The 15,969-nt window shown below is 54.3% G+C and overlaps 1 protein-coding gene across 3 annotated transcripts in view; it reads right to left on the bottom strand.

The window, feature by feature from the left end:
• Window positions 1-4,928: 4,928 nt before the first annotated feature.
• The window catches only part of RPL38 (ribosomal protein L38), a 106,777-nt gene continuing 95,736 nt past the window's right edge, over window positions 4,929-15,969 (bottom strand). The window contains exons 1-5 of one of the 3 annotated variants that reach the window (XM_058561482.1): window positions 9,550-9,674; window positions 9,339-9,375; window positions 9,142-9,202; window positions 5,876-5,998; window positions 4,929-5,160 (exon numbers count right to left, since the gene is read on the bottom strand). In XM_058561482.1, the coding sequence (XP_058417465.1) occupies window positions 5,135-5,160; window positions 5,876-5,998; window positions 9,142-9,202; window positions 9,339-9,341 (213 nt within the window). In that variant the 5' untranslated portion in view covers window positions 9,342-9,375; window positions 9,550-9,674 and the 3' untranslated portion in view covers window positions 4,929-5,134. Of the gene's footprint in view, window positions 5,161-5,875; window positions 5,999-9,141; window positions 9,203-9,338; window positions 9,376-9,549; window positions 9,675-15,969 lie in introns of those variants that run through there. The other 2 variants (XM_058561481.1, XM_058561483.1) reach the window with 2 other exon arrangements.

Below are 15,969 nucleotides of genomic sequence, written 5' to 3'. Positions count from 1 at the left end.
GGCTCGGCCCGAGCCCGCCCGCCCGCCGCGGCCTTAGCTGCCGCCGTCACCCGGCCCGGGACGCGCGCCCGCCTCGCCCGTTCTGGCCCCGCCCCTCAAGGGCCCGCCCCGCCCCGCCTCGCCCGGGCCTGGCCCCGCCCCTCAGGGCCCGCCCCGCACTGCCCCTCCAAGCCCGGTCCCTGGGCGCGCGCCCCTCCTCGCCCCCTCCGGGCCCGGTCCCCCGCCCCCGGCGGGCCCTGGGGCTACAAGGGGTCTTGCCCAAGATCTCGCAGCCTTTTTCTGGTCTGGAATCTGTGCTGGCCCCACGGGCGAAAGAGGTGGAAGGAGAAGGGAAAACAGCGCAGAACGCTCCTGGATCTGTACTTAATCGCGGTCTGTAGATCCGGGCCTCTCACGACTTATGATCCGGTCAAGGATATAAAGTGTCAGGGAGCGCAGCGGGCAGTCTGGCAGAAGAGGTGAGGCTGCCGTTCCGAGGGCTTCTAGAGGGTAGTAAGCTGACAGACTGGGGACGGAAGGGAGCAGCATTCAGTCTCTGGGTCACTAGTTCTAAATTCATTCCCAGTCACTCACTGAGCATCCATTGTGTAAACCACGTGGACGCAAGGAGAAAGACGACGCGGTCCTGCCCTCGCGAGCGCCCGGCCTGTCTGCCCAAACTACCTGATGCCGCCTGGAAGCACTGGGCCCTGAGAAAGCAGCTGGATTCTCCTTGGCAGGCGGGATCGGCGGGTCTCCTGGAGGAGGGGCCCCTTGAGCTGTGCAGGGGGGAAGGGAGGAGAGCTCTGCCAGCGCTGGCAGGGACACGAGAGCCGTCAACTTACACATGTTCCCTGAGCACCTACTCTGTGCCGCGCACTGTTCTCTCGGTGAACGGAAGCCGGCGAAAACTCTTGCCCGGAGGGAGGCTGCCGCACTTTAGTGGGCGGGTGGTGACCGTGCACACCTAAGGGCGTAAACTGCGCGATGTGGCAGGGTGCTTCGGAGAAAAGCGAGCGCAGAGCAGGGTCAGCGGACCTGGACGCGGTCGGGGGCAGTCGCAGATCCGAGGAAGCCTGGCGGGCGCTTCGCCGAGTGCTCTGAGCACTTACGGAGGCCCCGGGCATGAAAGGGCCGCAGTCCTACGTCTGCAGACAGCGTGGCGTGACCGCACGACGCGCGGGCCGCCCAGGAGAGGGGGAGGCTGGAGACAGGTCAGGGCAGGGTAAGGGCCGGCCTAGGTTGGTGAGGTGGGAGCCCAGGAGTTAAGGGGTCGTGAGGGGATGGGGCTTGGGTTGCAGACAGCGCTCGGGCAGCCAGCCTGAGGGGTGGTAGCCAGGAGGCAGAGCCACCTGAGAGGGGACTCAGAGACTCCTCGGTTTCTGCCTTGGGTAGCCGGGTGGACGCGGGCGCCCTGAAAAGGCCCGCGAAAATGCGTGGCTCCTAGAGGGGCCGGTCCAGGCACCCCTATTCTGGCCCGTCAGAGATCCAGGTGTCCTGTGGTCCAGGTCACATTCCCTGCGCCTGACTGCAGCCATCTCATCTGCACATGCCCAAAGCTAAGGCCGAGTCGGGCACAGAGCTGGGAGATCACTTGCTCTTCTCTCACAGGGGATTTTCTTTCACAAATTCAACAAATCTTGATTGAGCACCTTGTGCCTTCTAGGGCATACAGTGATGAAGAACACATCCACGCCTGCCTGCATGGGGTCTGCGGTCTAATGGCCTAGGTGGGGCCGTCTTCATCCCACTCTGAGATTAACCAGACTCACAAGCCGGTGTGGTATGCAAAAGGGATGTTTCCTGAAGGATGACACCTGAGGTGAGAGATGAAGGATGATGGGGAGTAACTCGGGGTGCCCTGGGGGGCCAGAGCAGAGCAACAGTAACTACAAGGCCAGGGACCAGGCAGAGGGTAGAGACCAGCCAGTGCAAACCCGAGTGAGGGGGTGACAAGGAGAGAGTGGAAAACCGCAGGCACAGGAACAGATCCGCGGCTGGCTGTCGGGCTGGGGTGCGAGAGGGAACTTTGGGTGCTGGAAATAGTCTCTCTTGATTGCAGTGGTGGTTACACAACTGTGAATGTTTGTCAAAATTCATAGTACTGTGAACCAAAAAGGACGAATTTCACTGTAAATTATACCCCAATAAGCGGTCCTTTAAAATAAACACCTTTATTTTTTTAAAAAAATGAGAAAAGAGCCTGGCAATGCAGCAAGGGCAGAGGATACACTGCCCCTGGGAGGGATTTTGGTCTTTGAAGCGGCCACCGCTGGTTGCTGAAGAAAATGGGCCCTCAGCGAGCACTGAGCCGGCAGGAGGAGGAGGCCCGGATCCTCCGAGATAGGCACTGCCTGGTGCCGTGCACAACGTAGGCCACCCGAACCCCCCCGCCCTGTGCTCCACGTCAGCAGCACAGAAGGCTACAGCTCTGATCCTTGCCACCAGGCCTCCCGGGTGACCAGGAAGTTATGAGGGTTTGGCACTCGTCTAGGGAGATTACAGTCACAACTGTGAACTGTGAGTGCTGCAGGAGGGGAGGGAGGGCAAGACACCAGAGACCCCAGGTGGGAGGGTCCTGCCTGCTGGGGAGTGGCATGGAGTCACCCACGAGGACTGATCCTGACCCTGTGCAGGGGAGCTCGGCTGGGGCTGGGGCTGGGCCCAGAGAGGGAGCGGTGGTGGAAGGGGAAGGCCTGCTCGCTGGAGGATGCTAACTGCACAAGCCCTCCCTCAGGGCCGGTACCTCAGCCACCTGGGTGCAGCCTGGGATCCCCAAACCTGCCTGGCCAGTCTGCATGCAGCTAGACAGTGACTGTTCTAGCTGCTTCCCCAAAGGCCTGCTGACCTAGACAGAAGAGCCAATGAAGCACAGCGGCAGAACAGAACTGGAGACCTCCCAAGGCCTTGTTAGGGCATTGAAGTGAGAACAGCACTGCCGCCTATTTCAGACTGGAACACCCACACCTCACCATTTACCTGGCGCACAGCTGAACTGGCTCTCTCGAGCTGACAAGCTGACCTCAGCAAGGCAGTGGCTGGCCCTGGTCACCTGGCGGCTTAAAAATACACCTATGCCTCAAACCAGCCTGATCAGAATCTCTGGAATCAGCCCTGGCGCCATGGTGAATTTTTTTAAAGTGCCCCAAATGACTCACAGGCCCAGCCAGGGCTGAGAGGCGCCCTATGAAAGGAGCCTTCTCTAGAAACAGAGGCCAGACAAATGCCCGCAGCGTTTGTCTCCTAGGAGCTGGGGCTAGTCTCTGGACAATGTCCTGGGACAAAGGGAGCCCAAGTGGCAAACCCTCCCTCTTCCTGGGAAGCCTGAATGATGAGAGTGGGGAAGACTGGAAGCCGCCCCATCAGGGTCTGTCAGCAACCACTGAGGGCCCGTGTACCCCTCTCCCAAAGGAAACAACACCCATGCCTCTCATGACCGAATTCAAAAACTACCTCGCACCCTTTACACTCCTATAGAAACAAGTTGCCTAATGACTTCTGGCACAGCTACTTGGGAGTGGATTTCATCACCATTTCCAGACCTGCAGGGTCGACTGCTCATTTCTTGTAGGATAGCGCCACCTTGTGGTCTGTCCTGACATGACTCCATATCCAGCTCTTCTCAAATTTGACAAGTGCCAGGACGGCTTCTAAACCTGTTAGCTCATTTAACCCTCACAATCACTGAAAACAGGTATTGCCATAACCATACAGAAACTGAGGCAAGTGTTGGGAAACACACTCAGCTGCCTAGGAATGGGCCTTGGGCCTGGAACACATCCTTGCCAAGGGCTACGGAGCCCACGTGGCCTGTGCTGCACTTGTGACTCCTGTGGGATTAGCTTCCTTGTTTCAGGCTCAACGAATGTTTTGTCTGCTGAAAATGTGTGCATCATATGGCACCTGGCCAACCACACTGCTATCTGCCCTCCGAGAGGAGAGGAGGGGTGGGGGTCCTTCCACTGAGACGTGAGGGCGAACTGCCCTGCCACTGCACAGGGGCACATCCAGTGGCTGTGGAGGACCGACACCCACTACTGAAGCTGATCTTGCCGTCTAAGCGTCATCCCAACCATGCGCGACTGTTTTCTCCTTGGCGACTCCCACACCAAGATGCAGTGGACAGTTTAGAGCCTGCCCCTGGGAATGCTAACTGGTGCATGGTGCTCAACAGAGGTGCCGGAATTTCTCCTGAAATTCTACTTCCTACCACAGTTAGCAAGTGGTAGAACCAGGATTTAACCCCCAAGTAGTGAGGCCTGGCTGGGACCTTAACTGCTATACCCATGTTAGGATCTGGGCCTTTAAGAACCTGTTTGAGTACCATGCCCCACTCACTCGCCCACCACCCCAGGCAACTCCACCTCTGTCCCACGGCCCTCGAGGCCCAGGGTCACAGCTCTGGCAGGCACCCGGGCTCCGCCCTTTAAATGTCAACGGGATGTGAGGCTGCTCTTTCAGTTCCAGGGGCTCCTCTCCTGTTTCGGGATGTCCCTTCCCTGGAATGCATGGCCCATTCTGCCAGGCTGACACCTACTCATCTCTGTTCTCAGCTGACAGGTTCCTTCTCTGAGCCCCTTATCTGCACTGTCCTTTCATCTCACCTCATCCCATACTCTTCCTAACCTTCACTTCATGAGTGGCACTTAGGAAACACACACGAGTGACATTTTATTTCTCTGTCTGAGCAGACAAGCGTCTTAGTCTGGGGGGAAAAAAAAATACTTACCCCTATCGCTGCATCAAGGAACACTTCCACATGGCAGACATTCCAAGGATGGGATGGCTCAGCCTGCAGCTATTTCCAAGAAGGCTCATCAACTCCTCCATTTAACTATCATTTTCATTATCACGGAACTCATTTTACCCAAGTGACTTTTACATCTCACGAGTGCAGACTGGCTTACTCCCACAAATATCTGCCTATTTCCATCTATTTATTTTCAAACTTAGACTAAAAAAGGGATGACTTTATTTGTCCATTGGAACCACAGCCCAAGATTAGGGATACACGGAGGTGGAAACCAGGACACCCATCCTGTTCCCACCAGAAACCATAATCAAGGAACATTTCCCTTCCCGTCTTCAAAGACAAAGGACACTGAAAAAAGAAATTTTTTTTTGAATTTTAACAGTTCAAATCAGCGTGCTTGGTTCATTTCAGCTCCTTCACTGCCAAACCTAGAGGAAAAGATACAAAAGTGATTCATCCAGAAGATAACATTTTATCTGAGTTACTGTTTCTTGTCTGAATTTTGTTCTTAAGCTAAAGAGGCCTCACAAAGCTCAGGAAAGCCCACCAGGGAGGTGCTGCTTAAAATATGAAGTCAGTGTTTGATAACACAAATGCTCTTGTTCAGCCTTACAGAGGTGCCACGCAGTTCTTACGGGAGCCGAGCAGTACTGGCTGGCTGTTCACTCTGAAGAAGCCTGCAGAACCCTCTACTCTCCTCTGGCTGTCTCCTCACAGCTCTCTGCAGCTCTCCTGGGCCTCCTGCACCAGGATGGGCCCCTCTGCCTAACCTCTGCTTGTGGCCTATTGTATTTCATCAGTTTCCCAACCTGTACACTGGGGTCATCGATACCAGCACCTCCCTGCAGGACTGTGGTGAGGATGAAAGGAGTTACACAGAGTAAAGGTTAGCTGTTCCTATCCTGCACTAGGAAAGCATGGAGGGGAGCGAAACAAACATCCCCCTGGCCAGGGAAACCACTTCCTGTATGGGACAGAACCTCTGAGAAGTCACTAGTCCTTGCACCACCAACAGCAGGAGCAGATCTTTAGACACACCACCAAACGCACTTTTCTAAACCAGGGGATAACTCAAGAAACAGGATGGCGACGCGTGCACCTTCCACAGTTCTGGCTGCCCCCCAGGGTTTCCTGATCACTCACCTGGGGGCAGGGACTGCTTCAGCTTCTCTGCCTTCTCTTTGTCTGTGATGACCAACGTATAAAGGTATCTGCTGCATCGCACTTTGAACTTCACATTATCCTTATTCTTCTTGATCTTGACAGCTACCAGAGACAAGAATCAGTAATTAGATTGTCTCACAGAAAACAGATGTCACACAGCTCACCTGCTTCATACCTATGCAGAACGTGGCACTTACGACTGCCACCACTGACAGAGCTGTGCTTGCCCCCCGGACTGCCCCTCTGTGGAATCAGAAAACAAGACTCCCCGTCCCTCCACGACCTCAATATTTAAAAATGGAGCCAGAAATCTACATTTCCCCTATTAATGCTCAAGAGCCTAGGGGTTAATCTTAATTGGTTTGTTTATACTTAAAACATAAGAATCTGGTACACTGAATATTCCAGAACACTCTATGTTCATCTTTTTTTGGTGAAGAAGTCTGGCCCCGAGATAACATCTGTTGCCAATCTTCCTCTATTTTGTATATGGGACGCCGCCACAGCACCACTTGATGAGCAGTGTGTAGGTCCATGCCTGGGACCTGAACCCGCAAACCCTGGGCCGCTGAAGCGAAGTGTGCGAACTTAACTATTTCGCCACCGGGCCGGCCCCTCCATCCTTTTTTTGATAGGATGGAAGTAGTTCATTAAGTAAGCAGATGGATTATCTGTTGGGATCAAGACCTTTCTACCACTCTACTTCTGGAAATTAATTCTCTGCGTATGAGATGACATCCTGGGGCAATGGTAAAGCTCTTCCTTCAGGATCCCCCTACCCCACATAGCAAGCATGTGCTGAAGCTTTTCCTAAAATTTGTGTAGAACCCATTTTCTGGGCTCTTTACTGCTGCCAAATTCTATCTCAGGACCACTGCTCAGACAATAAAGAACCCCAGTGCAGGGTTTGAAATTTTCCAAACAGCCTGGTTATGTACAAGCGTCACCGCATCTCCCTGAGGCTCTTAGCTGCTCTGGCTGCTGGAAGACACCCACTTCCCAGGAGTAGGCTAGTTATTTCATGTACCTGTCAAATCCTTCATTCCAACTTCTTTGAACAGCTCACAGACACTCCCAAGAACTTGTGGTTATAAGCGTAGGGAAGTGCCAGTTGAGAATCAGATGGCTAAGGACTGACCACGGTCTTCATGGGCCTCAGCCTAAGTACCTGACACACAGCACTTAGCACCTTCCAGAAGCAGCACAAGGTTAACCTGTACGCACGACCCACAGCTCCATCCCTGCCAATGATGCTACAGGGATAAGGCACGGCACGGGAAGCAGCAGCACTGTGGCTCTGAGCCTGCCAAGGCCGTGACTGCCTCAGCTCATATTTTATTAAATCCAAAAGCCTAGATGTTCATCAAACCAAACTATTTTGCTATCTCAACATTCCTCTTAAAGCTAAGTACACTGCACTGCCCCTAGCAGCCGCTGGGCGCCTATAAACTAAGGTGAACACTCGTAAACTTAAGACATGGATCTCCTAAAAAATCCAACATTGTCATACGATGCAGTAATTCCACTTTTGGGTATAAACCCAAAAGAACTGAAAACAGGGGCAAGAAGAGATACTTGTACACCAATGTTCACAGCAACGTTATTCACAACAGCCAAAAGGCAGAAACCACTCAAATGTCCACCGACGGACGAATGAATAAACAAAATGTGGTATATTCATACAATGGATTATTCAACCTTAAAAAGGGAATGCTGACAACTGCTACTACATGGTTGCATTCAGTATGCTAAATGAAGTCAGCCACTCGCAGGACACACATTGTATGACTCCACTTACATGAGGTACCTACAGGAGTCACACTGACAGAGACAAAAAGCAGAATGGTGGCTACCAGGGGCTGAAGGGAGAGAATGGGGAGTCACTGTTTAATGGGCACCGAGTTTCCGTTTTGCAAGATGAAAAGTTCTAGAGATGGATGGTGGTGATGGCTGCACAACAATGTTAACGTACTTAACGCCAGTCAACTGTACACTTAAATAGTTTATTCAAAAAACACTCAGTGAACACTCTATTATATCCAGGGGACCACAACCCCTACTCTCATAGGCACACTGTCTAAAATCTGGCTCCTGAACAGAATTAAAATGCAAACGAACCTGATGATTTATTTGGTGGCATTTCTTCAATGTGCTAAGGTCTCTAACGGAACATCTTATCTGGTCCTTGAACCAATCCCATCAGACATACACCTTCCTCCCCCCAGAAGGAACCGGTGGTGTCGTGTTGAGCACACCTACCTACTAGAGCTGGGATTTCAACCAGGCAGAGCGACCCAAATTCCCTGGTCTAAACTAAAACTGACGTGATAATCACCTCTTTTATAGCACAACAGCATATAAGACACAAGCATGCGGTCCCCACAACCAGGGCAGGGCAGACATGCCGGATGCTACCTGTTCCCACAGGTGGTCGCCAGTTCACAGTATCAGAGGATCAAAGGCAACAAACAGGTAACGGGGACACAAATACGACTCTCCCGACCCCCTGTGAACCCACTAAAAGGCTCTCCTACGCCCCACTGTTTTATCCTATCACCGACATAGGGCATTAGAGATGACCCGTGTCTTAGCCCGTCCCAACACGTCCGCCCCAAGAGTGCTCCACGTTCACAAATTATCTGATTTTCTCTATACGAGAGGGAAAGGAAGCGATCAGGAGTATTTGATGCAGCAGCAAACAAGATGACTCCGCGTATAAATTCAAGATCTACCTTGTATCAACAAAAGCCCCCAAACCTCCTTCAACTCTAACAAAGAGCCAACAGCAAGACTCCCTCCCACGCCTGGTGTGAAACACGAGAAGACACAGGCAGCAGGGCCGGCACCTATCTGGCAAAAACTTACTATTTTTTTCGACGCATCGATTCCTTTTGCCCCTATCTATAGACTAAGAGGCACCGGCAGCAGGGCCTGCACCCAGCCCCAGCTCAGGTTCACGGGCCACGCGGTTCCCGACTGTCATCCCGTGCAGAGCACCTACCATCCGCGCACCGAAACAAAAACGAGCTCAGGACGGTTTCTCACATGTTCGCCATAAGCCAAGGAAGGTTACACGCGGCCCAACAACGTTTGTCCTGGAGAAGGCGTGGTGGAGCCGCTGCTCCCGGAGGCCGGGCACGCGCGCCCGCCGCCTCCCGCCCACGCTCGGGAGGACGCCCCAGGGCGCGGACGGCCCCGCAAACGCACCGCTGTCACCCCCCATCTGGCCCACCGCCGTCACTTACACTTGGCGTCCTTCCGCCGCGCCGTGAGCAGGAAGTCCTTGATCTCCTCGATTTTGCGAGGCTGCAACATAAAGACACGGAAACGAGCCGCAGACGCGCTTTACCTGGCAGTGACCAGCGCACCAGGCCCTCCCGGAGACCCCCGCCAAGCCGCTCCTCCCCTACTTCCCCGGGAAGTCCCGGCGCGCCGTACTCACCATGGCTGCGAGGGGCGCGGGACAGCGCGGCCGGCACCTGCGGGAAGAAAAGCGTTGGCGTCAGCGCAGCGCGGGGACCGGCGGCGACCCCGCTTCCGCTCCCCGCAGCCCCGAAATGCCGGCCCCATCACACTCCGTCCTCTTCCCCCGCACCCTCGGCCCAGACCCGGGGTCCCTGAATTTCACCCGGCCGTGGATTACGCTGGATTACCCCCTAGTTCCCGAGTACCGCCCGGAACACTCACAGCGAGCGACGACAAGCGAAAAGGACGGAAAAGAACGAGACTTCCGTTTCCGGGCAGTTAAACGCTCCCCCGGAGGAAATTGCGTACGGTGTCTGCAAAGGGTCAAGCATTATTAGGCGTTCGCCCTTCCCATTGCAGCATCTCTGCCCCCTTCTGGCCTAGATTGGTAGTGCAGCTCCACGAATGCAATGGGCCGCCTCCTTCTCCACGCTCTGTCGTCTTCTCCCGCCCCCAGCCCCCAGACCCTGCCTCGGCTTTGCTAGGTTTTATTTCAGGTCCAGTTCGAAGACCTAACACTTATTATCTACTACTTTCATTAGACCTATGCATTGGGCATCTACACAGATTTTCTCATTTAAATGAAGGGACCCTCTTATGTACATTTTAAAACCTCTTTCTAGGGGTTCCCCACATTTCCTTCCGGTCTCCTTTTCCATGAATATCTAATCTGTCATGCGCAGGGCCCATTTGCTCTCCTCTTTCCATTTAATGGAGCTTTTCCACTTGCTGCTTCCAATTCCTTAAGAACTGGTGTACACTACAAACAAGTTGATACTTCCAATAGCTGACGTTTATCCAGCACTCACATCGGGCAGCCCCCGTGCTAAGCACTGGACTCACAGCCTCTGTGAGTCTCAGGCGCACCTGGAGAGGAGGCTCTTGCTACCCCAGTCTTACCCACGGGGGAATGAAGGCTTGTCCGAGCTGGGAGAGGTGGAGTCGGGACTCGAACAAGCGGTGGTTGGATGCCCCAGCCCAGGCCCTGCCACTTCTTTACGAGGCTGCGCACCTAAGACGGGCTGGCAGCTCTGGGGAGGCAGCATTTCCTTTGTCCCTTGGTTCCTCCCAGTCTCCATCACACGCCAGATAGGATTTTCTCCGCACACGTTTACCCTCAACTCTTATATAACGTCTCCTCCGGTGGCTCCGAGGAACCTGAGGGTATGGATTTTATTATCTTCCACTTTTATCTTTTAACCTCTCTACAAATGTCTACATTTTATTATTTTTGTTTCTTTCAAATTTAGTAACTGCACAACAGAATGTAATTGCCTCGTGCTCATTATTACCGAGCAGACCACCTGAAGAGATAGAGCACTGCACCCTGAACTTGACTTTGAACTCCCGCTCCTCCCTCCTGCTCGACAAGCTCAGGGCGAGCATCTTCCTCGGGGCGCTGGGGATACAGGGAAGAGTAAACCCACAGTCCTTGCCCCAGGGAGATCACAAAATCCTCTAACTGTGCTAGAGAGCCTTTTAAAAGAAGCCTAACTATTTTTCTGCAGCTACAGAGGCATCTGCGTGTTAACAGTGGGAAAAGTTAATTGGTGGGAGCATCATTTTAGATTGTCTGAAGGTCGGGGTCCAGTCTGAGAGTCACTGGTGCCTCAGCCCTGACCCGAGAAGGACACCCCCAAATTCCTCAGCCTGCCTTTGCCAGCACTCCTCCACCTCAGGCTGATGTCTTGCTGTTTTCTACCCTACTGCTCTGCCATAAACAACCATCCTTTCAGCCCAACCAACTGGCCTCTTGATGTGCTGGGCACTTCTTGACTCCAGCCATTGGCTGCGCTGTCTCCTCTAAGACTAAGTCCTTCTCTTTCTTCAGAGCTCATCTCCCATCTCTCCTTCAGCCAGGACCTTACACCTCCGTCTCCTGTCGCTCGTCACTCCTGTTGCAGTTACTCACACACACCTCTCGATAGACTGTGCAGCAGTGTTAAACTTTTCATACGTTTGTACTGACTTTTCTTTGAAGGCAACAACAGGGTTCCGCATTCTGTTGATAACTCTCGAAATGAAGTACCCATATATATATAGTTGGTGCTCACTGTGGGTGTCACAGGATTCTCAAGCTGGATGAGCTTCTGAGATCACTCACTATATGAAGGGTGGATGGACTGATGGAGGGATGGATGGATAAATGAATGAAGGGATGGAGACAGGGATGGATAGACAGAAGAAAGGATGGGGAGATGAGAGAGGAAGAGATGAAGTGATGGAGGAGGGAGGGAGGGAGAGATGGAGGGATGGAAGATGGATGGAGGAAGGGATGGACGGATGAGGGATGGATGGATGGAGGAAGAGATGGAGGGATAGGAGAGGGAGGAAGAAATAGAGCGAGGGATGGAGGGATGGAGGAAGGGATGGAGGGGTGGAGGAACAGATGGATGGAGGAAGGGATGGAGGGATGGATGGATAAAGGAAGGGATGGAGAGATGGAGGAATATATGGATGGAGGAAGGCATGGAGGGATGGAGGAACAGACAGATGGAGGAAGGGATGGATGGAGGAAGGGATGGAGGGATGGAGGAAGAGATGGAGGGATAGGAGAGGGAGGAAGAAATAGAGCGAGGGATGGAGGGATGGAGGAAGGGATGGAGGGGTGGAGGAACAGATGGATGGAGGAAGGGATGGAGGGATGGATGGATAAAGGAAGGGATGGAGAGATGGAGGAATATATGGATGGAGGAAGGCATGGAGGGATGGAGGAACAGACAGATGGAGGAAGGGATGGATGGAGGAAGGGATGGAGGGATGGAGGAAGGGATGGAGGGATAGGAGAGGGAGGAAGAAATAGAGTGAGGGATGGAGGGATGGAAAGATAGATGGAGGAAGGGATGGAGGGAGGGATGGAAGGATGGATGGATAAAGGAAGGGATGGAGAGATAGAGGGAGGGATGGTGGAATTATTTGGACAAAGCAGTGCTTGGCACATAGTAGGGCCACACAAATAGTTGTTGAGTAAATGCCTGGTGCTTCTCCCCACTGCAGGACCTACAGGACAGGGACAGGGGACGGGGATGAGCTGCACCTCCCTTTTGGCAGCGATCCCAGAGAGACAGATGTTCGCCCTCTTCAATCGTATAATAAGGGAGCACAGATGTGTAGTAACAAAACACAAAGGCCAATTTGTTCAAGTACCGAAGGTTTTCTCCAGCTCCCCATGGGGGACGAATAGCAAAATAAATGGCAGCTACTGAGAGGTGGAGCAAGGAGCCCGGAGAGAACGCTTCCCATGCTGCAGGGAAGATGAGCCCCAGACGTGATGGTATGGCAGGGACTGTTGGAGGCAAAGGGCCAAAGGCCTGACCTTGAGTGAAACAGCCTCTGAGAGTGGAGCCCAGGATGCTGCATTTGACAGAAGCTTCTCCAGTGGGGCTGATACACACGCAAGATGGAAAACTCTACAAGGGCCCAGGGTGGGTGGAGATGAAGGCCCCGGACTTGAGAGCAGGGAATACACGGTCCAGTTTGCCTGTTACAGGTCACAGTGGCTGTGAAGCATTGAGAATGGGTTGGAATGTCCGAGACTGGTGGCCATGGGAATGGTGAGGGCTACTGCTATTGTCCAAAGGCTGGGGAGAAGGGTCTTAACCAGGGTGGTGGCAGTGTGGTCAGAGAGCTGGAGATGGACAGAGGGCACGACTAGAGCTGTGGGAAGCATCCACTCCTTCCCTACCATCAACTTGCTGGGCTCGGGGCCGCCTGGCTGGCTCGGCAGCACGTGAGGCACACAGCCTCGGCCTCCCCCAGCAGGCACGGCCCCCGCCACCCCTGAAGGCTAACCTGCTTAGATTTCTCCTCAGCTTTCAGGGCATGTTGGAAATAGGACCAGGACTGGGCAAAAAACTAGCACCCAACCTCACAGTGGGGCAGAGGGACAGTATGATACATGGCATGGTCGGAAGGGGCTGGGAAGACCTCCCCAGCCTCCAAGTTTTCTCTCTTTCAGTTCATTCCATTCATTCAGTTAATGTTTAATGAACTCCTACTCTGTGCCGGGGCCTGGGAATAACCAGAGCGTGGGGCCTGCTCTGAAGGAGCTCACAGGCTGCTGCCATCCTGACAAGATGGGGGGCGGGGGGCTGTAACTGCTCTTGAAGGAGGTGTGTCTCACTCACTCCGGGCTGCCATAACAAAATACCATAGACTGGGGGACTTAAACAACAGAATTTTATTTCTCACGGTTCTGGACCCTGGGAAGTCCGAGATCAAGGTGCCGGAGGATTCGGTGCCCGGTGAGCACTCTCTCCCTGGCTTGCAGATGGCTACCTTCTCCTTGTGTTCTCACTTGGTAGAGAGAGCTCTGGTCTCTTCCTCTTATAATGACTCTAATCCCATCATGGGCCCCCCCCCCCATGACCTCATCTAACCCTAATCACCTCCCCAAGGCCCCACCTCCAAATACCATCACATTAGGGGTTGGGGCTTCAGCATATGGATTTTGGAGGGACACAGTCAGTCCATAACGAGGTGACAGGAGAGCTCAGCCTCGAGGGGTGAGCAGGAGTTTCCCAGGAGAAGTGGCGGGGGAGGGGCTTCCAAGCAGAAGGAGGAGGGAACAGAATCTGCTCAGGGTCAGGAGGGCACAGGGCATTCCTGGACATAGGAGTTCAGTGTGGCCGGAGCAGAGGCGAGTAGGGTCTGGGGGTGGAGGACAGGGAGAAGAGGCTCAAGGGGGAGTTGGGGGGTCTGAGACCCTCAGGCGTTCCCATTCCAGCCTCACCTACGCCCTTGGGGAGCTGGACTTCTCCCCATCACAGAACCACTTCTTGGCCTCAGGAGCCCTTTCAATCCTGCGGGAAATCGGTGAGCTGCCCGCTCATTGGGGGATGCGGTCAAGAGGTCAGCAGCGAAAGGCTGGTGGGGTCCCGAGCACCAAGGGCTGTGCCAGGTGGTAGGATGGTGAGCGAGCTCCGCCCTGGCCCTCCGGGGCTTCCCGTGGGGGAGCTCATGGTTTCCATGAGCGCCGGGAGGCAGGGGTAGAGGAGCGGCACCGCGCACTGCCTGTCCCAGTGCCGCTGCTCTGCGGGTCCGCCCGGTCCTCCGGGCTTGCCCCCTGGAGGCATCATCGTGCAGCAGCGGGTGGCTGGCTCCGGCCTCGCCTCCTTCACTCCCTTGTGTCTAAGGCAAGGTGTGTGGGAGACTTCCTCTCCTCCCTCGGGGCTGCTGTGAAGCCTAACTGGGATCATGAGAAAAGCCAGTCAGTGCCGCCCTGACTTCCTCCAGGAGGTCTGGAAACAGCTCCTGCCCTGGGTGTAGTGTCCACCAGTGGCCACACGGGGGCGCCAAGGCCGTGACTGGAAATGGGAGGTGAAGGACCCAGCCCCTTTCTGCCTTGAATCCTAAAATCTCAGGCTGAGAGTAGTTACAGAAATTAGAAGTAATATCTTGTATGCTGTTTCATACCTGACGGGGTGCTTTCATATCTACCATCTCATATAATCTTCAGGAGGTCCCCAGGAGGCCCATGCCTTTGGCTGCCGCAGGGCTGGCCTTTAAACCATCTCAGAAGGGAGTTAACTAAACCTTCAAGGTTGTCGGCAGGGAGAGTCTGGAGTCCCTCTGGCTGAACTTGGTTACCTGGGAGAAGGAGGGGAGCGAGGAAGGAGGCAGGGTGCAGGCATTGGGGCTAGTGATTTTTTGGGGGGGCCCAAGATGGCTAAAGGAAGACAGGTTACTCCCCTCCTCCAGCCCCAGAGTCCATGAGAACCTCAGGTGTCCCTGAGGGGCACACGCGTTTAACGTTCTCCTGGCTGCTGTGCTGAAAGCTCCAAAGCACAACTGTGGGCCTGAAACAGGGCTTCTGAAACTCGTCACGGCTGCCCGTCTGGACCAGATCATTCTCTGCCAGGTGGGGGCGGGGGGTGTTGTGAACACTGTAGGATGTTAGAACTCCCTGGTCTCTACCCGCCAGATGCCAGACCTTCACAACTGTGACAAACACACACATCTCCAGACATTGTCAAACGTCGCCTGGGGGGTGAAATTGCTCCTTTTTGAGAGCCACTGGACTAGAAGGACAAAACCAAGAGACTGTTCTTTATATAATGGTGTCTGTTCTGTGCCTGTGGCCAGAACTCCTGGGCCCAGGCCCCCGTCTCCACACCCCGTGGCCATTTCTCACATTCGTGCCTAGCCCTTTCTCTGGGATGTTCAAAGGATCAGCATCCCCTTCTGCTGCCTCTGCTTGGTCTCTGGCCGCTGGCAAGGTGGGGTGTGGGCAGGTAGTCACCAGGAGCACATGGCAGCCCCATTGGCCAGAAGCCCTGAACCTTAGGAGCAGTGTGCTCCTCCTCAGCAGGCAGGAGGACCTTTCCCAGTGGGAAGACCTTTCCCAGCGGGAAGACCTTTCCCAGCAGGGGGCCGTGTGTAGGGGTGGAGAGGGTGGAATGGGAGTGGGAGAAAGTGCTCGCTGTTAAGGGGCCTGTAAGAGAGCCGATGCTCACCCGCCCAGACAGCTCACTGACTGGTTAAATGGATTCAGCCCATCTTTAGAGAGCTCTTTCTGTCAGCCAGGCACTGTCCTCAAGGCCTTCTCTGTCACAGCAACATCCTTTCAACACACCTTTGTGTTGCTGCAGCTTTGTGCCAGGCCCTGG

This window comes from Diceros bicornis, chromosome 18, assembly GCF_020826845.1.
Source record: "Diceros bicornis minor isolate mBicDic1 chromosome 18, mDicBic1.mat.cur, whole genome shotgun sequence".
In the NCBI taxonomy this organism is placed as follows: Eukaryota; Metazoa; Chordata; class Mammalia; order Perissodactyla; family Rhinocerotidae; genus Diceros; species Diceros bicornis.
Note: the sequence above shows the minus strand (reverse complement) of the source record. Positions and strands in the feature narration are given on the sequence as shown.